The sequence below is a fragment of the Orcinus orca genome, chromosome 10 (assembly GCF_937001465.1).
Source record: "Orcinus orca chromosome 10, mOrcOrc1.1, whole genome shotgun sequence".
Lineage (NCBI taxonomy): Eukaryota > Metazoa > Chordata > Mammalia > Artiodactyla > Delphinidae > Orcinus > Orcinus orca.
Window position 1 is genome coordinate 52,522,433 of NC_064568.1, and position 24,081 is coordinate 52,546,513.

The 24,081-nt window shown below is 41.7% G+C and overlaps 1 protein-coding gene across 7 annotated transcripts in view; it reads left to right on the forward strand.

Moving 5' to 3' along the window:
* OSBPL10 (oxysterol binding protein like 10) overlaps positions 1–24,081 on the forward strand; it is a 377,433-nt gene that overhangs the window by 213,696 nt on the left and 139,656 nt on the right. For all 7 annotated transcript variants that reach the window (XM_049715907.1, XM_049715906.1, XM_049715903.1 and 4 more), the window contains one exon: positions 17,998–18,189. In XM_049715907.1, the coding sequence (XP_049571864.1) occupies positions 17,998–18,189 (192 nt within the window). The remainder of the gene's footprint in view (positions 1–17,997; positions 18,190–24,081) is intronic.

Genomic DNA, 24,081 nt, shown 5'->3' on the forward strand with positions numbered 1-24,081 from the left:
ATAAACTCCTGAAGCACTTACTTCCCCGAGCCCCTGGAAACCACCAATCTGCTTTCTGTTCGACGGTTTTACCTGTTTTGGGTAGTTCTTACAAGTGGAATCATACAATAGGTGACTTTTGGCGTCTGACTTCTTTCATCCAGCATCATGTTTTTGAGGTTCAACGACATTGTAGCACATCTGATCATTTCTCTTTATGGCTGAATAATATTCCATTGTATGTTATGCTGTAATTTGTCCATTCATCGGTGGATGGAGATTTGAGTTGTTTCTACCTTTTGGCTCTTGTGAATAGTGCTGCTGTGAATGTTTGTGGACGTGGATGTGTATTTGTTTAACTGTTTGCAGTTCTTCTGGGTGAGGCACTGATCTTAACTCCTCACTCCCTAGGTTGTAAAACACCTAGATTGAGGCAGACCACGTAGACCCTGGCAGCTCTCTGATGGAACCCACACATTTTGCTGCCTGCATAGCACTTCTCTGCTTTATATTGATTTTGGTTACAATCCCAAAGATAATACATGCGGCCCCTTTTGCCCAATAGAGGGTGATTGCTGCTTTGTTACAGGAATCCTAGTTCAGCATCTTCTGTGTATGGTGTGAAATAGAAGACAGAATCTCATTGCTCTTGTCACAATTGCTCATGGGGTAAAACAGTCTCTTACTGCTCTGCCTGTCAGCGGATCTTAGTTCCATAGCCCCAGACTCTAGAGTCCCTGTCATTGCCTCAGAGAGGGGCTGCCTTCTTTGTTTGGCTCAGATCTGAGGGTCCAGGGCTGCCGGCGACTGTGGACCATTAGATGTGTGACTCCCCATGTCCTGGAGATACCCCACCGTGAACTTTTTAATCAGTTATGTTCTATTTGCAGTGTCTAGATCGGGCCCTTGTCTGGAAATTTCTCTCTCTATTCCTCGATAGGACTCTTGAAAGATTTGAGCAGGAAATGAAATTTGACATCTTGCTTATGGAACTTCAGCCTAGAAGAGTAAATCTGGATGGAAAAGAAAAGAGGAGGGACCAGCAAATAGCTCTGATGACAGATTAAAGCAAGTGTACCATTTTGGCTACTGTCTGGCACCCTGTGTAACAATGCGTAGTACCTATTGTTTTAGGTGGATTCTCCCAGAGGGCAGAGCCTGAGAGATGAAGGCTTGGGTGCAGGATTTTGGAGTTAGGGAGACCAGCAAGAGGGAAATATGGAAATTGACAAAGGCAACCAAAAGGGCAGGTTTTTGTGCTGGTTACCACCGTGGGCGATTAAAGCAGAATCACCGTCGCCCTTGTAGGAATGTGCTTCAGAATTCTCTACCCCAGGTCTGGAAGATGGGATTATTTATCCACTGGCTGCCAACCCACTGATCAAGGGTTGCCCCATGGGCGTGTTAATTCTCTCTTGTACTTCCAAGTTTGCTCTTGAACCTGTCAAGACAGGTACCTGTACCTCTTGAAAGTTCGTTCCCATCGACTTTTTGAATTGGCTCCCATAGAACAGCCCCAGGTCAGAAAGTAGGAGGTTTTAAATAGTGAACCAAGGCTGGTACTAACATCTGTGCACAGCTGGTCGCCTCAGAAACTGCTGGAATCGAAAGGTGGGCTGGGAGGATATAAGGCAGGACGCACCTGTATCTGACACATGTCACTTCCACATCCCCATCTCTCTTTTGGTCGCCACTGCTTCTTTGTCTTTCAAAGCTTCAGGAATATCCAGAATTGATGGTATCTGATCATAGGGGATTTTCTCAGCCAGGTTCCAAGTGAAGGTCATGTATTTTTCCCAGTGCCCTTAACCTCTTTTTTCTCCTCTATTATTCATTTTGGTGGAATTAAGCCAGTTGATCTGTTAAAGTCACTAAGTCTGTTAAAACTGTAGGAATCCAATTAGATTTTAATACAAGACAAAACCCTCTTTTAAAAAATGGTGATTTGGACGCTTCAACAGGTAGTGGAGTCTCTGGCGACAGTAAGGAATGAGGAAAAATCTCTCGAGTATTATCATGCAGGGAGCGATCAGAGTTTAACTTTCCCCTTCATGTGCCCTCGAGTCTGTTAGCTCAGAAGCATTTTGAGTCCTAGAAGGACCTATTGTGTGTCTGTAACACCCAACAGCTTTGCATCCACATTTCCTGTGAGGATCAGGCCATCTTCCTCCCTGTCCCCTGAGTATTAACATACAGCTGACCTGCCCAGAAACCTGGAGCCAATACCACCTCCCCTGTGATGAGCCCAGAAGCTCTTGGCCGAGCCAGTATTTGCGCTGGTGAATTCATGGAAACTGCTATCTTGCAGCTCACTCATTGGAGAGCAGGGTTTCACTCCAGGGCTGACACTCCAGAAGTTCTCTTAGCTGATGATTTGGAGACACTGTCCCTTGATAAAAATCAGTTGGCTAACTATGGAGAACAGTATGGAAGTTTCTTAAAAACTAAAAATAAAGTTACCATATGATCCTGCAGTCCCACTCCTGGGCATACATCTGGAGAAAACTATAATTTGAGAAGACATATGCACCCCAGTGTTCATTGCAGCACTGTTGACAATAGCCAAAACATGGAAGCAACCTAAATGTCCATCTATAGATGAATGGATAAAGAAGATGTGGTACATATATACGATGGAATGCTACTCAGCCATAAAAAAGAATGAAATAATGCCATTTGCAGCAACATGGATGGACCTAGAGATGATCATACTGAGTGAAGTAAGTCAGACAGAGAAAGACAAATATCATATGATGTCACTTATCAGTGGAATCTAAAAAATGACACAAATGAACTTATTTATGAAATAAAAATAGACTCACAGACAGTGAAAACCAACTTATGGTTACCAAAGGAGAAAGGGTTGGTGGGATAAAATAGGAGTTTGGGATTATTATATACACACTACTAAATATAAAATAGATAACCACCAAGGACCTGCGGTATAGCACAGGGAGCTATACTCAGTATCTTGTAATAATCTATAAGGGAAAAGAATCAGAAAAAGAATACATATAATATATTTATATATAACTGAATCACTTTACTATATGCTTGAAACTAACACAGTGTAAATTAACTATCCTTCAATTAAAATAAACATTTAATTTACAGTATCAAAAAAACCCCACCCAAACCAGTTGGCTAAAGCTAGGAATCATAATCTTAAGCATGTATGTCATTTTAACTTAAAATCCTCACTCACCAGTCTCTGTGGGAGGGAATGAGCTTCAGGTTCTCCCACTCCACCATCTTGATTGTTCTCCCTCACTCACCAGTCTTTAGATGTAGGTGCAAGGCCCTTTCACCAAGCATGGGTTTACTGGTGGAAAGTCTGCATCTTCTCCCCTGTAGAAAGCATATCTGTAATGTATCACCTATAATCTTCTGTTCTGGTTTCTTTAAAGAACAGGACAAACTGGTTACAGAATCCTTCTAGATTTTTCGAAATGGTTTCTAGTCTTTTACAGTTATCATGACCACACCTAATTGAACAGCAGTTTTTAGCAACTCAACTTTTATTGACATTTTCCAAGTCATCCAGCTTAGTTTCATAGAGACTTTATGATTTCATAAAGAATTCATCACACTGATCTTGGAGAGGCAGCAGTGTGCGGTGGCTTGAAGTGAGATCTTAGTTCCCTTCCCAGCAATTGAATCTGGGTAGCCTGGATGAAAACCAGGAATCCTAGCCACTAGACCAGCAAGGGCTGGAGGCTAGAAGCAAATTTCCCCTGGCTCTTGCCTCCATTGAAAAATGCATTTCTCAAGGAGGCAGAAACTGTAAAAACAGGTACAAAGTTTATTATTAGAAACAGAGCACAACAAGTGGGGGAGCACACAGAGAAACAGTTTCAGTTAAGACAGAAGCAAGGCAGAGATACACACTGGGAGAGAAAGGGTGTGGGTGTGGGCATCCCCCCCTAATCAGGAGGGGTGCAGTGAAGAGGCAGTTAAATCATTTATATAGGGCAGTTCTTCTGGGTCTTTGTTTACCTTTGGCCAATTATCTGGTTTCTTTTTCCACACGTGACCTGCCCTAGGACCCTCCCCGACGTGTGTGCAACTTTTTTCCAAGATGGATTCCAGCCCAGAGGCCTATGGGGGGCCTTGGCATCACATATTATGGGGTGGCGCCCCCTCCTTTTTGACCCCCAAGGAGGCTTTCTGCACATGTGCAGTGTCTCCCTTGACCCTAAGGATGGGAAGTATGTGACCTCTTGATCTTTTACTCAGACAGGGTTTAGCCCCTCTCTGTCCCTGCCATGACTGTTACCTTAAAGTGTCCACAGGAGACAAAGTCCAGCTATTTACCCTGCTTCTGTTGTTATTTCTATTTCGCAGTGCAAACAGGAGGCTGATTGTAAATGTCTAACCTGGAGCCCACCTATCTCCTGTCTCAGGAAATGCAAACAGGAGGCTAGTTGTAAGTGTCCAGACTGAAGCCCATCTTTTTCTCACCCCAAAAAATGTAAACAGGAGGCCAGTTGTAAATGCCTAACCTGGAGCCCACCTATTTCCTGCCTCAATACATTGGAATTATTTTTCGTAGTTATATTTTGTCAGTGTACTATGTAAGTCAGGCCGTTAAAGTAATGCGTACACCAACATCAACAGAGTAGGGACTAAATCCACGTGGCTCCTTGTGGACCCCCAGCTCCGCTGGTGGGCGAAAGTGTGCAGGCATCACTGCGGGGGTGGGTGGTGGACTGTGCGCCATGAGCAGGCTTTACCCGCTGTGCTGGACGGTGGATGGAAGGAATGGAAAGTGGTGGGAAATCCGATTACTTGGTTAAATTGAGGACATTGAGAACATCCACTAGAGCTTTTCTAACTCTGCTACCTGATACCCTAAGGCTGGACATTGCAAAAATCCTCACGTATAATATGACATTTACAGCTGGCCTCCTGTTTACATTTCTTGGGGTGAGAAAAAGATGGGCTGCGGGCTGGTCACTTACAAGCTTTTCTGGGCTGTTTCTAATGACTCCATCCGCAGACTTTCTGCGTGGAAATTACTGGCACCCACTGGGAGTCCTACGGGCTTTTTTGCTCTGCCGGATACTCATTTGCTGGGCCAGCTTCTGCAAATTTCAGTGATTGGAATGACAGGGCCTAGTCCTTAAACCACTTATACTTCTAATGACTCCCGTCTTAAATTCTTGGCTAAAAATTGAGAGATCTGAGAGTGAGTCAGGTTCTTTCCTTTGCGGTCCAGAAATCAGTTGTAGGGGAAAAAAAAATCTTGTTGGCTCTGTATACTTGTCAAGTCTTGTGTCTGGATTGTTAGAAATCCTAGACACAGATAAATTCCTCAGTGTTTTAAAAATAAGCTTAGCTTAGTTTTAACATAAGCTTGTGAACCTGTGGTTTGTTTCTCTTCAGCAAGAAGTGCCTTAGGGAGAATTAGGGAGGGGTTACGTAGGTGCAGAATACCTACCTGTGTGTGTTACATGCAGAGAACAAGTCCAGCAGGAAAGAGGAGGGCAGATATCAATAGCTTCGAAGGTTCTGGTCAGATATAAAATTTTAGGAAAATTGCAGCTTCCTGTTGCTACCACCCCACCTCCCACCATGTGGGTTGGTAAGTTGTTATTTACCCAGATTCCCTGAGTTATTAGCAAGTCCTGCATTTCTGTCTTAACTTCATCAGTAATATGAAACTTGAAATAAGTCATTTCAACTTGAAATAGGTCATTTCAAGTGGGATTTATTCCACGGATCCTGTAGGATTCTGCATGCAGCTGAGGCATGTTGACAGTGGTGTGATTTAATTTTTTTTCTGTGGAAAGCATCTTGAAACACAAGTAAGAGTTGCCCTTTTGCGCTTCCTGCTTTTGTGCCTGAGCATTTGGGGAGGAGATAATGATCTCTAAGTAGATAGGAGTGCATCTGTCAGAGATGAGTTATGGATTGTGGGAAAATCACATTTGCTTCTTAAAATGTTCTGTCTTAGAATTGCACTGGACTTTCCATCCCTGTGGCTGCGTTGACCCCACTGGTAAGTGATGGAAGTTTAAACGTAAAATAAGAGCCCCCTTTCTGCCATGTTATGGAGTGATCATTTATAGAATCCCTTGGCGTGCAGTCTCCTTTTGTTCTGTGATTCATTTCTGGCATAAAGTATCTTCTAGTTCGATGATATTGAGATGTGAGAGGAAATAGGGAAGGGAATAAATCGTGAAGTGCCCATCTGCAGGGCAGTACAATTTAACCATGAAAATGATCCAGTAGAGATGATCTGTGCTATGTAGACATATCTAAATTGTATGCAAATAACAAGTTAATGCCTGAATATGGCCCTGAGGAGGAAAGCTTGCTGGAACCCATTGTTCTCATTTGCTCATCTTTCTGAGCATCTGAATCAGCCCCAGGTTATACCAGGTACTCTGGCTTGCCTGGCCATTGTCTGTAATGTCTAATTCAGGAGCTCATCTTTCCAGTCGTTACCTCTCTGACCTCATCTCTTACTACTCTGTACCTTGCTCACTTCACCCCGGCCATGCTGTCCTCCTTGCTCAAATGCGCCAGGTGGACTCCTATCCCAGGACCTTTGCACCTGTTGAGTTTCTACCTAGAATGCTGTTCCCCAGTTGTCAGAGCATGGCTCACTCCTTTGCTTCACTCAGGTCTTTAAATCAAATGTCACCTTCTCATGAGGGCTTCCCTGGCCACCTATCTAAAATTGGTAAGCCCTCCCACTTTTGTCTATCCCTGCTTTGTATTACTTTTGTCTATTATTCCTGCTTTAGATTATTATATATTATCTAAAACACTTTATATTTTAAGTCTATCTGTCTCTTTGCCTTCCCAGAATGCCACTTCCATAAGGACAGGTATACTTGTCTGTTTAGTTCACTGTTGTATCTCTATTGCCTAGGGCGGTGCCGGGCACATAGTAGGTGCTCAGTAAATACCTGTTGGATCTCTCAGGTATGTGTGTTGGTTGAAACTGTACCAGGTTGCTTTTTGAACATTTCGGGCTTGGATATAATTAAGTGGGGATGGTGTGTCTTTTCCAGACTCTTCTGCCTCTTGGAAAAGGAGAGGGGTATCTCCCTTTCCTTTGAGTCATTGTTGGTATTTTAAAAATTAGGTTTCCAGGGAGGGAGCAGTGGTGTAACCAGCAGTTAAAACTGAGGTTGGGGGGATTCGTTGCTCTCATTTACTGCGTTCGTAGCACTTGCGAGGTGAGGCCTGTGTCAGATTTCACAGGGTACACAGTGGCTGGATACAGTCCCTCGCCTGGGGGAGGTCACAGTCTAGGGAGGACAGTGAATCATGGACAGACCACCCATGGGTAAAACACACTAAGTGCTACGAGGGGTGTGAGCTTCATTTTATTCTTGATACCATTGCCCCTATTATTATGGATAATTGATGAAAAAAATTTAAATCCATGTATTTTCACCTTAAAGAGCTTATTGTTTGAGTATTTGAGAACTGGCACGCTTACGGGGCTTTGATATTATAAAGGATTTTTTTCCCTCCAAATGCTAATTAAGCTATTAGTTATGGTTATAAAGAGTTGTGGTGACTTTTTCAGACCTCAGTTGAAGAGAGTGGGTGAATCACTCTAGCAAGTGCAATGTAATGGGCCACGGAGGCAGCTCGCTTGGACTTGACTCCCAGCTCCATTGTTTACTAGCTGTGTGACCCAAGGAAAGATGCAGAATCTTTCTGTGTCTTATTTCTGAAATGGAAACAATAGATCTACCTCATGGTATCATACAGATTTATTATAAATTTTTATTTTAAAGATTTACATTATTTAAAGATTTATTACATCTTTTATTATAAACTATAAAAATGATTTAAGGTGTGTATATAATACTTAAAACAGTTCATGGTACATAGTGGGTGTCATGTAAGTGTTAACTATTATAAATATACTTGTAATTAAAGTTATAACCATCATTACAGGATCATGGTAAACTCAGTCCAAACAAGTCCTTCTCTTAAAAATTTTTTTAAGAAACTCTTATAATTATTTTTCTTTTCTCCTGGCTCCCATTCCCCAGTCAGCATTAATTCCTGGCATACGTATGTGTCTTTGTTTGCCTTGTTGTATGCGTTTTGAACTTACCTAAGTGGTATTGTCCTGCTGGTCTTATCATTTTCTTCTTAAACTTTTCTAACTCAGCAGTATGCTTTATCAGTGTTGCTCTACATACCTCTAAGTCATGACTTCTACTTGATGCATGTGTATTATTGTGTGAAGAGTCTGCTTTTTATTTATACAGACTCTTACTGCTGTACACCTACATTGCCTCAAACTCCCCACCTTCATCACCTGGGAGCATCCTTGTATCTATCCCTCTGTATACATGTGACTGGGAGCATATTTGTTGGGTACCTGCCCAGCAGAAAGTTTGAGGTTCATAGGGAACATACGTATATATTTTCACTAAATTCTGCTTTACTGCTACTAAAATGGCTGCCCCAGTCTACCCTCTCACTAGCAATGCAAGGGGTTCCAGTATCTCTGCATCCTTGCCATTATTTGGGGTTGTTTTACTCTTTAATTTTGGCAGATCTGGTGAGTATACTATCTCCTGGTGATTGTAATTTGTATTTCTCTGATTACCTTGATATGTTATTAGCCATTCGTGAATCTCCTGTAAATTGTCTATTCTTATCCTTTGCCCATATTTTTTGCTGTGTTTTCTGACTTCTTTTTCTAGGAGCTCCTTTTATATTCTAGATATTAATCTGACTTCTCCCAGTCTCTACACACTTGTGATTTTTGTCTACAGTGTCCTTGTTGAATAGAAACTCTTACTTACAATGTAGTCAAATCCATCAAATTGTTCAACTTGTGATTTACACTTTTGGTCTTGGTTAAGAAATGCTTTTCTCCATGTTACATAACTTTTCTCCTACCTTTTCTTTTGTTAGCTTGTAGTTTTACTGTTTACATTTAGATTTTTGCCTTTGTATATCCCGTAAGACAGAAAGCCAGCAATATTTTTGCTTTTCCCAATAGCATTTTTTCTCTTCACTGGTTTATGGTGCCGCCTCTGTAATATACCAAGTTCTCATATATACTTAACATGTTCTCACACCCTCTTTTCTAGTTTTTAGTCCAATTGCTAGTTCCTGCATGAATACCATATAGTCATCGTGGCTTTGCTGTTTGTTAGTATTTGTATCTGGTGGGAGGGTGAGCCCCTCTCCTTTTTCTGAATAACTTGGCTCTTCACAGACCTTTATTCTCCTATTTATATATTGTAATAAATTTGTTGAGTTGCTCAAAAAATCCTACTGGAATTTTTTTTTTTTTTTTTTTTTTTTTTTTTGAGGTACGCGGGTCTCTCACTGTTGTGGCCTCTCCCATTGTGGAGCACAGGCTCCGGACGCACAGACTCAGCGACCATGGCTCACGGGCCTAGCTGCTCAGCGGCAAGTGGGATCTTCCCAGACCGGGGCACGAACCCGTGTCCCCTGCATCGGCAGGCGGACTCTCAACCACTGCGCCACCAGGGAAGCCCCCCGCTACTGGAATTTTTATTAGAGCAATTATATAATAATTCGGGAGAAATGACATTTTATAATAAGTTGTCCAATTCATTCACCTGGGTGTGTCTTCATCTTTTCAATTCCTCATTGATTTATTTTCACAGATTTAAAAAAACTCTTCTCCACAAAAGTCTTATGTATTCCTTATTGGATTAATACCTGTACATCATAGTTTTATTGTTATTTTGAATATCTTATTTTCTGCTGTATTTTCTAGTTGGTTATTGCTGATACAGAGGAAGGCTGTTGACCTTTCTAAGTTCATCATATATCTGGCAACTTTGTTGGACTCACTAGTGTGCTTGCTTTTTATTGTTTTGTAAAATGGTCACACCTACAGTCAATGACATTTTTGTTACTTCTTATCCTTCTACCTCTTTTTCTTTTTTGTTCCTATTTTGTTGGCTAGTGCCTCTAGTACTATGTTAAACAGTGATGATATTGGAATCCTTATCTTGTTTCTAAAACTAAAAGCAGTGAAACTAAAATTTCTACATTAAATCTGGAGGTTGCTCTAGGGTTTTGGTGGTTGTTCTGGGTTTTTGGTGGTTGCTCTAACATAACTAAGTTAAATCAACTTCTTTCTAGTCCTTGTTTTCAGAGTTGTTTTTTTCCTATTGAAACAGCTATTCAGCATTAAAAAGTCTTTGTTTCATGTTATTTACAAACAACATATATAAAATAAAATGACTTTCTTTGAGGATCTGCAGTTCTAAGAGAATATAGTACACAGTTATCCTGCTTTCAAAGGAGTGTTGCATGTGTATTTTTACGATAGGTGCATGTGCAAGAGGAAAGGTGAAAATGGATAAACTGGTATCAGCTTTCATCCTTTCTATTAATGTTTAACCTTGTGTCAGACACTGTTTCAATGACTAAGTCCTCATTTACTTGAGAAGGACCAGCTGGAGGGCCTGAGTCTCTCATCAGGCTTTTTTAGTTAAATCTTGAAGGAGGCTCGTAATTGGCTCCTCTTTTGGTATATTTCACTTTATCTTTTTGAGGCTGTAGTTTTTAGATCTATAAAGTGGGAGGACTAGACTCGAGATTTCTTCTAGCTCTAAAATTCTGTAATTCCACAGCAGGAGGATTGGAGAGAATGGGGCCTGGACAATTGAAAGAGGGAACCTTCACGCTTTCAGAATAAAGCATAGAAAAGGAGTCTTGGTACGTGGAATCACAAGGTCCCAAGTAAAGGATGTGGATAGAAGGTGCAGGAGCTGAGAGGGTGGGTGTGTGGAAGGTTTTAAAATTGCACATGACCACTTCTAGGTGGATCTGCAAGATGGCGGAAGCTGGGGGAAGTGGGAAAAAATAGTAGTGTGTGATGTGCCAAGTGCATGAAACCAATGCTTTCAGCCCAGTTGTTTTCTGTTTTTTGTTTTTGGCCTTGCCATGGGGCATGCAGGATCTTAGTCCCCGACCAGGGATCAAACCTGTGCACCCTGCAGTGGAAGCACAGAGTCTTAACCACTGGACCACCAGGGAAGTCCCTTTCAAGCCCTTTTGGGACCTTCAACTTGACCTGGACAGAGGCTGGGCCAGAGTATGGGTTAGGGATTCTGGAGCAATTGGATTAGCTGTTAGAGAAGAGTCAGCAGAATTTATTTGGTGGATGAAAATGTTGGGAGAACAGGCAAGCTGAAAATGTCAAGATTTCTATCCCTCTATTTGCAGAAAATGGAAATATATGCATTTTGCTTGCCCTGATTTTTCAGAGATCTAGCATTTGCATGTATAATCAGGATGATATGTTTAGAAGCAAGCTAGAGCCTTCCTCTCTGGGGAAAACCACAATTTTTCCTTTGCAGACATGTTTGTATGCATTTGTTTGTGTGTATTTTAACAGAATCTTGGTATAAAGTTAGTGGAAAGTGTTTAAGATGTATTCAAGATTCACATATAACAGTGGAAGAAATTTCCTAGGCTTGGTAACTTAGAGTTGAAACTATTTCTGTAAGAGGACAGGAATTTGGAAAAGTAGAGAGAGCTGAGTATAATTTTGAGAAGTTAATCATGGCAATGAACTTGGAAAATGTCCAAGTTTTAAGCTGAGGTAACAGAATATTAAAAAGCAAAAGCAGGGCTTCCCTGGTGGCGCAGTGGTTGAGAGTCCGCCTGCCGATGCAGAGGACGCGGGTTCGTGCCCCGGTCCGGGAAGATCCCACGTGCCACGGAGCGGCTGGGCCCATGAGCCATGGCCGCCGCTGGGCCTGCGCGTCCGGAGCCTGTGCTCCACAACGGGAGAGGCCACAACAGTGAGAAGCCCGCGTACCGCAGAAAAAAAAAAAAAGCAAAAGCAAACAAATAAAAAGCAGGGCTAATGAAAAGGTTCATATGAAGCTATTAAGCAAAATAGTAGGATAGATTCATTTTAAAAACACTCCACATTAAAAAAAAAAAAACTCCACGTTTTATTGAGATGTTGACCGCCAAGAAAACAAAAGTCTGAATAATTTTGAGGCCCTGAATGTAATATTTAAAAAACTGTTATGCTTTTCCCTTTTGGTTGATTTTTAGGTATGTTTCCTTTTGGAAGAAAAGGAATAAACCACAATTTTTATGATTAGCTTTCACATATTTAGAAATGGCACATTAATTTGTTTTTTTAGAGGAGAGAGAAGGAATGTGCTGAAATGGTTTTAGTCAGTTGAATTTATTTTTCACAAACATAACCAGGCTGGCTTGATTTTTCTGCCTCCCCTGGGCTATTTTATTCTGAAATATAGTGTCTTTTTTCCCGTTGCTGTGAAAGAATTCAAGGAAGTGAGGAAAATATGCACCAAAATTAAATGGCATTTGAAGGCTGTTATAATTGACTCTCAGCAATTTTTCCCATCAGAAAAATTTTCTACAGAAGCAGTTGCCATGAATGTATATTTAAGATATTCCCCTCCCCTACTCCTTTTCAGCTTTTTAATTTCAGCTGCAGCAAGCTTAATTATAAATTTCTGATCCAAGTTTTAAGACGTTTTTATGACCAGCTGATGATCTTTGCAGTTTGAGGGTTGGTTTGTTCTAAAATCCTAATGGGAAATAGCTCATTACTTATTTATACTAATTCTTTGCTTTTGGTACCCATGTATCATTGGAGCAATCTACAGTCACTTCGTGTTCTACAACAGATAGGTTTTCAAAAACGTGCAATCATAGTAAATGTACTTTGTACTTTTTTCTCTGAAGCAAACTTTTTTAGTAATTAGGATGATTACTCTTAATTTACCTTTTTTTTTTTTTGTAAGTTAAGGAAGTTAAGGTAAGGCTATGTCTGCTTAAGGCACTTGGATGAAAACAACCTTTAAATCCATATACTTGACTCTGGGCCCACTTAACAATCATTCACCTACTCAGTACCCAAAGGCCTCATTTTTCTTAATTTTTGAATGATAATGATGACATTTATTGCATGCTTCCTATATGGCATGTGCTTTACCTCTGTCTTTTCATGTTACTCTCCAACAACCCATGAGGTAATATTAACATTTTAGAAATTAAAACACCACGTTACTTTACTAGGCCGCACAGCTCATGAGTGGCAGAGCACAGATTTGAACCCAGACCCTCAACTTGAGAAACCGTGGTCTTAACCACTCACCCACACTGTCCTGTGGGACTAGGTCCTCTTGCTGCTCGTCCTGTGATTCTCTTCTAAGCTTCCCAGACTAGACTCTCTCTCTCCGGCTTGTTGCTTGGTTTCCCTGCTGGAAATATTCTTTCTAGCTAGTGCTGCTTCTCCCTTTCCAGTCACACCTTTCCTTTATGCCAGTTTGGGCCAGTAAATACAAAAAGGACGTCTGTGTGTCCCTGCCTTGAAACCTTGGGAAACGTAGAAATCCAAGGAAGAAAGTAGGGAAAGACCAAGAGGTTGGTAAATATAACACCTGATTACAGGTGGAATCCTGGGTGGGGTCTGAGCATCTGTGCTGTGTCTTACCTGCTACCTGTTCTCTTCTTTGGCCTCACCCCATTTGTCAGGCAGGAACCCCACTTACCTACTGCTACTTGCTGAGGGAGGGGACACAGAGGGTGACTCTCCTAAGTAAAGAGTGGATCTCACTCCCGGGTAGGAGCTATTACTCTTGCCTCAGAATTTTCTGCAGATGTGGCACACTTGGCATTTCTACTTGCTCCCTTGAAGTCAATATTTGGAGCAAAACCTTGACATGTTGTTCCTCAAACTTTGATAATATTTTGTTTTAAATCAGTAGCAGAGAGGTGTGTGTATGACATCTAAGTGTAATTTTCATTTTTTTTCAATATAGCTGTGCCACGCAGCTTGCAGGATCTTAGTTCCCCAACCAGGGACTGAACCCACGCCCTTGGCAGTGAAAGCGCCCAGTCCTAACTACTGAACCGCCCAGGGAATTCCCTAAGTGTAATTTTCTTTTTTACATTAATTAATTATATATCTTTGGCTGCGTCGGGTCTTAGTTGTGGCACGCGGGCCCTTCGTTGCTGTGCGCAGGTTTCTCTCTAGTTGAGGAGCATGGGCTCAGTAGTTGTGGAGCGTGGGCTTAGCGGGGGCCACTAGTGGCAGCATGTGGGATCTCAGTTCCCCGACCAGGGATCGAACCGGTGTCCCCTGCATTGCAAGACCGATTCCTAACCACTGGACCACCAGGGAAGTCCCCCTCGTGTAATTTTCAAACACAACCTGGACATTTTCGATGGGCCACCTTTTGGAAAGGGCCGCTTGTTTGTAGTGGTTGCGGTTTGCTGCCTTTTCTGCCTTTTCCTCAGGGTGCCTGATGACCTACGGGATTTACCGAGAGAGACTATTTGCCCTGAGAGGAGACATGAGTGTGAATTAAACCACGAGAAACATACCGTGAATGGGAAATTAAAGGTTTTTCGACTCAAATTTACTGCTTGTGAATTGAAGTGACAGCCGTTAAGTAATGAGCGTGGGGTTTAGACGTCCACAGCAGAATCCTTTGGCTCCTGGGTGAATTTCCTGACTTATTGTCGTTTACGTGATAGTCCTTCAGGTTTCAAAGGCGCCCCTTACCAGAGAGGTCTTCCTTTCTGATTTCTGATGGGTTCTCATTCTGCTCAGAATTTAGAAGTGTGGTTCCCCCTACAGTCTTGCTGACCACGTAGGTTCTCCAGTAATTATTTAATTACATTTTGGGCTTCATCACGACTTTGACCCTATAGAAAATAAGGAGCAGGTCAGTGACTGCTTACAATTTTGTGCTAAGCGACTTCTTAACATTTTAAAAATCAGTAATGCCTTCATCGATCAAGTTTTAAGGGCTATAAGGGAAGAAACAAACTTTGGCCACGCAGCTCCTGCACGGGAGGCGCTGTGCTAAGCATTTTTTGTGCACGATCTACTTTAATCCTCATGATGGCACTTAAGGGTCAGTATTATGATTCCTTTTTTAAAGATTAGGAAATTGATGCTTAATAAGAAAGCTTAACTCACTTGAGGTCACATAGCTAGAACCTGGTAGAGCTGGGGGTGTGAGCGAAACCTGGCTATCGGGCTTCAAAGCCCAGTGAAAAAATCTGCCTTTTCTTGGGTTGGAATAAGGCTCCCAAACAATCAAAGTGTATTTCAGATTGGAACAAAGGGTGAATACGTTGTTCAATAAAGTTCTTGGTGAAAATGAAAACAAAACAAACCAGAAAAACAAAATGTATTTCAGTAGATTAATGCTTAGGCAAATTTGCATCTTTGAAGAATTAACGACATAGCTTCTATCCTCCTCTTCACTCCAAGGGAAAAGATTGAAGCTGAAAGTAGACGATTGTTGTATTTCATTGTGATCAAGGTATACTTAATTCTTAGACCACAGGTTTCTCCAGTTACCTGTATATAAGCTGACATAAAAGCAATACACTGCCTCCTGACTTTATCTGTCTTCCTATTAATTCTGTCCAAGTTCACATCCAGAGAAATTTACAAGCTACCGTGGTACTGCAGGCTAACACAAAATTCTGATTTCTACCCTGGCTCCCACCCTGCTCCCCAGCCCCTTGGAGATTTGTAAAATTGTGGATCATTAATTTTTAACAATTTTTAGACCTGTGACTGTTATCCAAGGCTGGAGGCTTTGAACTTCCTTTCTGGGTTGCTTCGTACGCCACCCGTGTCTCTTTATCTCCCTCAATTCTACTCAGGCTTCAAATTCTTTGCCCTTAGAACAGTCTCCTGTGATGAGATCAGCTCGCCTTGATCTTTCTGTTCCTCACTTTGACATTTTCTGGCTGTATTGCCAAATTAGTATCTTGTCATGCCCTTCCTTACTCTGTGTGTGTGTGTGTGTGTGTGTGTGTGTGTGTGTGTGTGTGTGGAGGTGGATGGGGAGAGGAGAAACAACAGGTCCAGAGAAAGGGTGTGTGTGTGTGTGTGTGTGTGTGTGTGTGTGTGTCTCGCTGTCTCTGTGGCTGTGCTCTTATATCCCCAGCAGTACTATAAAGCATCTATGGTGAAAGATGGCCTCATACATCTCATGTTTCACCTTGATATCACACATCAGATATTCTCCTTGGCACATAGTAGGTATTTGGTAGATATTTGATAATTGAAATAGAGAAACTAGCATGAATCCAAGCATAGCATCTAACTGCCTTTTGTTCTCAAGCTGAAATGAAGTATAGAAACATTTAGAACACAGCTTTTTATTTAGAATGTAGAAAATCTTGGATCGATAATCCATTCACATGGTTCAGAATGAAAGAATATGAAAACTCTGCAGTGAACAATCTCCCTCCCTCTCTGTTCCTATTCTCTCATTCCTAGCTTCTCCATGAATAAGTAACCCACTTTGAGTTTCGTGTGTATCCTTCTAGAGTATTTTTTGTTTTAAACAATGATTATAAACAAATGATAAAAACCCTAATTTTCCACAGTCTGACACAGAACTTTGCATACTATAGAGCAGCTAGGGACCTTGCTTTTTTCACTTAACTGTACAGTTTAGAGATTTCTTTTTCCAGACCAGTTCACGGGGACCTTTCTTATGATCCTATTATGTCCTGGTAATGTTCCATCATGAAGATGTGCCGTGTCTTATTAACCTGTCCTGGACGGAGGGACGTTTGCATTGTTTCCCATCCTTGCCATTAAACATATGACTTTGGTGACTCCTGGGTACAGATGCCGTTCCACCTGCATGCAGGTGTATGGGGGAGACATTCCCAAACAGGGCATTGCGGCATCACGGGGAAGCGAATCTGTAACTGGGACAGGTCCTGCCAGATTGCCCACCTCGGGCTTTCTGCCACCTTATACTCCCACAAACCCATCTCTCTAAGGTCCTATTGGTAGACTGGGTACTCATACTTTAGGATTTTTGCCAATCCAGTGGGTGAAAGATGGTATATCTAAATGTGGTTTTATTGTATGAGTACAGTTGAACATGTTTTCATATAATTTAAGGACCATTTATATTTCTTTTTTTGTGTGTGTGAATTGTCTGTTCATATCTTGCCCTATTTTAATAGTTTGTTGTTCTTTTTAATTCCTAGGCATTATATTCCTATTTACAAATTAGAATGATGAGCCTTTTGTCTGTGAAACTAGTAGAAAATAATTTTCCTAGTTTATCGGTTGGCTCTGTCAGTGGCGGGAGTGGGTTTTTAAAATTTGTTTCCCATGAAGAAGTTTTCAATTTTTAGGGATCAAGTTTATTGAGCTTTTCTCTTATGGCTTTTGGATTTGGAGGTGTTAGGTCTTCCCTACCCCAAGGCCACATGTTTTATTCTAGTGCTTTTTTCCTTTTTTTCCCCTTAAGTCTTTGATCCATTTGGGGGTCTGTGATCTGAGAGGTAAATCCAACTTTGTTTTTCAGTTGGCTGCCCAGTTATTCCAACACCAGTTATTGAAAAATTCATCTCCACTAAGTTTGTGATGCCGTCCTTATCATATACTCAGTTGTTATTTGGATGATATGTTACAATAGGATGAAATACCAGCACTACACTAACAAACGGGGATTAATTGGTGGATTACTTGGTACATTCATTCCCTTATGCAGCAAACATGTATTAAGTACTTAATAAATAACAATCATGATGTGCCAGGTCTTGGGGATATAAAGATGAGTTTGAAAGAATCAAAGTTTAGCTGGACAATGAATATAACCTCGATGTAGTGGAATAAGGGCACACAGGGGCTGAGACAGACAGGGGTTGCTCCACACAGCACAGAGCGTTGAGCTGGCTTCGCCAGTGGGAGGGGAGGGCATCTAGGAAGAGGAGCACAGCACCCCGAGAGCCCGCGGTGTTGGGGGGCTCAGAGTAGATCTCCACGGCCATATTTTGAGGCAGGAGACATGACTGGAGGTGAGACTAGAAGCGTAGTTAATGGAGACAGTCTCTCTGGCCTGAGTGAGTGTGGGATTAGAGCATGTCGTGCTGGGCACCTCCCCAGCCCCTCATCCCGCTAAAGACAAAGGGGAAAGCCTGAGAGGTCCAACATAAATGGAAGCCAACACTTGGTTGTGTTCTGCAGGTCGGTTGTTGAGTTTTGACGCCTGTTGCTTATTCTAGACGACTCCAAGCTCCCGAAGCCGAAGTCTCACTTTGCTCCCCCATGGAACACCCAATTCTGCATCTCCCTGTAGCCAGAGACACCTCGGTGCGGGGGCCCCCGGCGTGGTCACAATCACACATCACAAGTCGCCTGCTGCCGCCCGAAGAGCCAAGAGTCAGTATTCCGGCCAGCTTCATGAAGTCAGAGAGGTACGTCTTGTTCTTCTCCTAGGTTTAGTCTTCTGTGGGAGGTGAGGGCTGTGATGTTGCTCTGCCAGCTTCTCTTCCTTTGTACCGTCTTGACTGATGGAGAGAGAGGACCAGAAGCAAACCTCCCAGACACGGCCATGACAGTCCCTCCTGGTTTAAAAAAATAATTATTTCTGGGAATTCCCTGGCTGTCCAGTGGTTAGGCTCCACGCTTCCACTTCAGGGGGCATGGGTTGATACCTGGTCAGGGAAATAAGATCCCGCGTGAAAAAAAAAAAAGATAAAAAAAAATTATTTCTGTTTCTTGGGTTAAGTGAGTTTTAGGAGACCTCTGCCAGAGCTCAGAAAGCAGAGGACACCAGCCCATAGTAACACGGAAGGAGATGGAAGGGCCATTCGTTAAGGCCTCCATGCTCATAGCAGAGAAGAGAAAGAACAAAGAGACGGTAATTAGGAAATAATGGAGGGCATTTTGAAACTCAGGAAGTGGTGGACCTAAAGCTGGTTTCCCGTTTTCTGCTTCACTTTATGAAAGGCTTACCTGCTTTCACCATCACATATATACTCCAAGGAGGTGTGGGGCAGTGAAAAGAGCACTGTCCTTGGAAGCAGAAGACTCTGTCGCCTTAAAGCTTGGAACCCAAGTTTCTGCATCCATGAAATGGAAATAACACAGGCCCTACCAGCCTCTCAGGGGAGATTTGAGGATCACATATGATAGTGTATGTGAAAGCCCTTCCACTGGGTATGCCTTAGGGATTATGCTCTGTTTTTACTTTTGATTCACTGGGAGGTCATCAGTTTGGGGCTCCCAGGTCCTTAGTATTCGTATCATCCTTTGCGACTGTTGCCAAGAACAGACTGTATAATATTGCTTATATGTGGAATCTAGAAAAATGGTACAGATGAACTTATTTGCAAAGCAGAAATAGAGACACAAATGTAGAGAACAAACGTATGGATACCAAGGGGGGAAGGAGGGGTGGGATGAATTGGGAGATTGGGATTGACATACATACACTACTATGTATAAAATAGATAACTAATGAGGACCTACTGCACAGCACAGGGAACTCTACTCAATGCTCTGTGGTGACCTAAATGGGAAGGAAATCCAAAAGGAGGGGATATATGTATACGTATAGCTGATTCACTTTGCTATACGGCAGAAACTAACACAACATTGCAAAGCAACTATACTCCAATAAAAATTAATTAAAAATTTTAATTTAATTTAAATAAAAAAAAAGATTGTATAAAATAAATGATCTTCATGTTAGTTTTCTAACTTGTGTTGAGTGCTGAGGCTTTTTTGCCCTGCAGCTGACTTGTGTAGGCACCAGCTTGTCCTCTTAAAGAAGTAGCAGAGTCCTTACTCCGTGTCAATCAGGAGAATGGGGCTCCCAGAATAGGGTCTTGCTATGGCTTGAATCAGCATGCATCTTGTTTTATTTTATTTTATTTTATTTTGCGGTACGTGGGCGTCTCACTGTTGTGGCCTCTCCCGTCGCGGAGCACAGGCTCCGGACGCGCAGGCTCAGCGGCCATGGCTCACGGGCCCAGCCGCTCCGTGGCATGTGGGATCTTCCCGGACCGGGGCACGAACCCGTGTCCCCTGCATCGGCAGGCGGACCCTCAACCACTGTGCCACCAGGGAAGCCCGCTTGTTTTATTTTCTAAATGTCGCGAGCCAAGTAGTGCTGTGTCAGTTGGCTATCTTGTTCTAATTCTGGCCCAGGACAGAAAATCTGAAATCTTCTGACTCAGATCAGTAGATGCATATGAAAGACATTTTTGGATATAGATTTACACATGCATATACTCTTCATTGCCTGATAAAGAAAAGGTACAGAGTCGGATGCTCCCTTTGAGATAGTCACCCTGATGTGAAAAAAAAAAAACCCAAAAACTGTTTGGCTGTGAGCTTAATTTCGCTACCTTGGATGATATATGAGCAGTGATTGTGGTGCACATGTGTATATGGCTTTTCGCTTGTCATGGTACCTTTTCAAAAAGCTATATTATGGAAAAACTTTGAATGTACACAAAGCAGAATAGAATAATGGTCCCCATCACCCAACTTAAGTAATTCCAACCCTCTGTTGTTCTTTTTTCATCTATTTTCCCCCATCCCTTTCTTTGGGGTGAGTTGAGTATTTTAAGGAAATCTTAAATATTTTATCATTGCCAGTAAATGTTTCAATATATATCCAACAGATAAGGACTTTAAAAAAAAAAGCAGGAAAACCGCAATACCATCATGTCGCTGTTATGTAAACCTCATTGCATATATTTTTTGCAAGTACTTTAGAGACTTTAACCTTAAAAAAAAAAAAAAGCGAAGAGTAAGTTCATGGTATTTTGAGAATTCTTTTAATTCTAACAAATCTCTGATAGACTTACTATTCTAAGTGTTGATAGGAGGCCTGGTACATATGAAAACAAAAGGAGGAGGGGGGTGCTTGTGTTTAGTGAGCAGTGGCCCAAATAAAAGTTGGGGGATCTGGCTTAACTTTTAGTAGCATTTGATTTCATATAATGCCAAGATCTGTTCTACATCCATTTTTAAGAATTCAAGTTTTTAAAAGGATAAGAGTATGTTCTTTGGGTATGTCTGTATAAAAACGTTTAATTGTATGACGTATATAATGCAGAAGAAATCTACAGAAGAAGATGAGAATAACCCATGACCCTACCTCCCTTCACATAACCACTGTTAACCTTTCAATAAATTTACTTCTTTTTTTTTTTTTTTTTTGCGGTATGCGGGCCTCTCACTGTTGTGGCCTCTTCCGTTGTGGAGCACAGGCTCCGGACGCGCAGGCTCAGCGGCCATGGCTCACGGGCCCAGCCGCTTCGCAGCATGTGGGATCTTCCCGGACTGGGGCACGAACCCGTGTCCCCTGCACCGGCAGGCGGACTCTCAACCACTGTGCCACCAGGGAAGCCCTACTTCTTTTTTTTAAACTTTATTTTGTGAGATTCCAAAGAGAGAAATACTCATTTTCTTTTTTTACTCTATTATTTTTAAAAAATTGAAGTATAATTGATTTACAATGTTGCACTAGTTTCAGGTGAATTAACTTCTTTTTTTAATATATAAGTTACATATGTAGATATGTAAAAATTCTATAGGATAATCTAAACTTTGTAAATGACTTTTTGCTTTATCGTATTGTTTTCTCTCCATTTTCCATCAATGGTGGGAAATATTGAAATTTCCCAGGGAGTTTTCATTATATGACAAATAACTAGGTGACATAACTCCATAGCTGTTTTGGTTTGGTTGTTGTACTCCAGGGCAACAACCAGGTATCTTCTTCAGGTGATTGCTTTTGTTTGTGATGACCTTCCTTGCTGAAAATTAATTGTAAGTGAGCTTGTCGAGATATATACAAACACTGGCAGTTGAGGGTTGCAGGGTGGTGAACATCTTGAAGAGAAGGCAGAAGTTTTGATTCTCAAATTTCATGCCCAGCTTCCCTCCTGACTGAAGAAGGGTGACTGTTCTGTGACATCTGTCCTTTTATGATATGGACCAGTCCACCTTGGGAACTGAGAAAAATTCATCCTGACCAGAAAGTTCTGCAGTTTTAAAAGTCTATTAATCTCAAAGTATAAAGGCACCTCAGCTTTTGAATGCCACTGTATTTATTTATAAAATAACTAGAAGAAAATGGAATAGGGTTTTTAACCCAGCCGTACAGGGAAGATAAACTTATGGCCACTGAAGCAAGGTAGAAAATCATCGTCCTCAAGACAGATGTGCTGGAATATCTGAAGAACAAAAGAAAAATAGCCCAGCCACAGGCAACAGAATCAATATTAAATGGAATGCCACAGCATGGGTGAAGATAGTGAGACAGTTTAAAAGATTAATTGGTTATTATCCAAAATATAAAGAATTGAGATCCCAAAGGTCAGTACCCAAAGTCATCTCTGGAAGTGGCAAGGAGAGATGAATATAGAAAATTCAAGACGTGATATCATCGTGAAGAACAGGTGTATCCTCCTTAGCAATTCAAGAAATGGAAATCACGACTACTTCATCTATCAGATTACCAGAAATAATTGCAGGTTACGGTGGTAAGAAATGTTGGCAGTGCTGCATATTTTCTTTTTGCTACAGTCTGGTGATATATAATAAGAACTAAATATAAAACAAAGCTCTTCATTGCCATTGACCTGTAAATTCCCTGTTGGGAACTATATTCTGAGGAAATCCATGGAATTGGGGGTAGAGGAGGAAAGTTAATCTGGGTTAAGGTGTTCATACTAGTGAAGTGAAAGATTCAACACAGAGCATTCTGGGAATGACTGAATAAACAATAATACACTTAACAGCCTGAATTACTATATAGCAATTCAAGATAAAAGTCTTGTAAGTATCATTTCTACTTGGACACGTGTATATAAAATAAGAAAATCAGAATAGAGAATATGGTACACACATTGGCCCGTATGTCCATATTAATAAAGTCCAGAAAGTGTTTAAAAGAGGTGGTTCCAGAATTTTGGATTTTACTTGCGTTTAAAATTTAGAAATAGAATTTTCGGAGAACTTGGTGTTGCAGATTTAAAAATTTGCCTGGTACGGATGTTTTTAAAGCACAGTGACAATCTGTGGTTACCACCAAGTCATAAAAGCACATTTAATCCCCCCACCCCCGCCAAGGCATATAATCTTAGAATAAAGGGCCATTTATTGCATTGAATAAGTTTAGTTTTATGAAAACCATACTGCATTTCCCTTGTTTTTAATTTTTTGTCTTATATTGGAAGAATGTTCATCATGGATTGATTCTGGCCTATGAATCTGTGTTTTTAACCACTGATTAACACTGATTTTTTTTTTTTTTTGCGGTACACGGGCCTCTCACTGTTATGGCCTCTCCCGTTGCGGAGCACAGGCTCCGGACGCACAGGCTCAGCGGCCATGGCTCACGGGCCCAGCCGCTCCACGGCACGTGGTATCTTCCCGGACCAGGGCACGAACCCGTGTCCCCTGCATCGGCAGGTGGACTCGCAACCACTGCGCCACCAGGGAAGCCCAACACTGAATTTTTTAACTGTCTCACCCTTATGCCCCGCTGTCCACAGGGTAAAGTTTGCACTCTTCAGTGTGGCAAACAAGGCCTTCTGAAGTCTGCCCATCTCTGCCTCTCTGTCTGGCTGCCTGGCCTCAGCCCTCCTCCTCCCCACCCTGCACTTCCCGCCTCCCTCTGTTGGGAGGTACATTGTGCAATAGAACTTTCTGCCACCATGGAAATGTTCTATCACTTTGCGCCCCACTCCCTGGGGAGCCGTTGCTTACATGAGGCTAATGAGCTCTTGAAATGTGTGGGCCTGAAGTGAAATGTACTTTAATGAACACTGCATGTGAAAGTGCATGTGAGATTTCAAAGACAGTACCCCAAAAAGGTAAAATGTGTCATGAATAATGTCTTAATACTCATGGCAGGTGGAAGTGAACATCTTTTCTATATGTTAGGTTAAATTAAGTATATTAAAATTAACTTCATCTGTTCCTTTTTATCTTTTTAAGTGTGCCTACCAGGAAATTTAAAATTACATATGTGCCTCCCATTAGTGGCACTGCAATTGTTTTATAAATAGAATCTAATATATTTTATTTTTATTTATTTATTTTAAAATATTTATTTATTTATTTGGCTGCGCTGGGTCTTAGTTGCAGCACGCGGGATCTTCGTTGCTGCCTTTGGGTTCTTTAGTTGCGGCTTGCGGGATCTAGTTCCCTGACCAGGGATTGGACTCGGGCCCCCTGCATTGGGAGCGTGGAGTCTAACCACTGGACCACCAAGGAAACCCCGAATCTAATATATTAAAAAAAATCAATTTGAGCCCCTAGCTGTTTAAGCATTTGAGGATTGA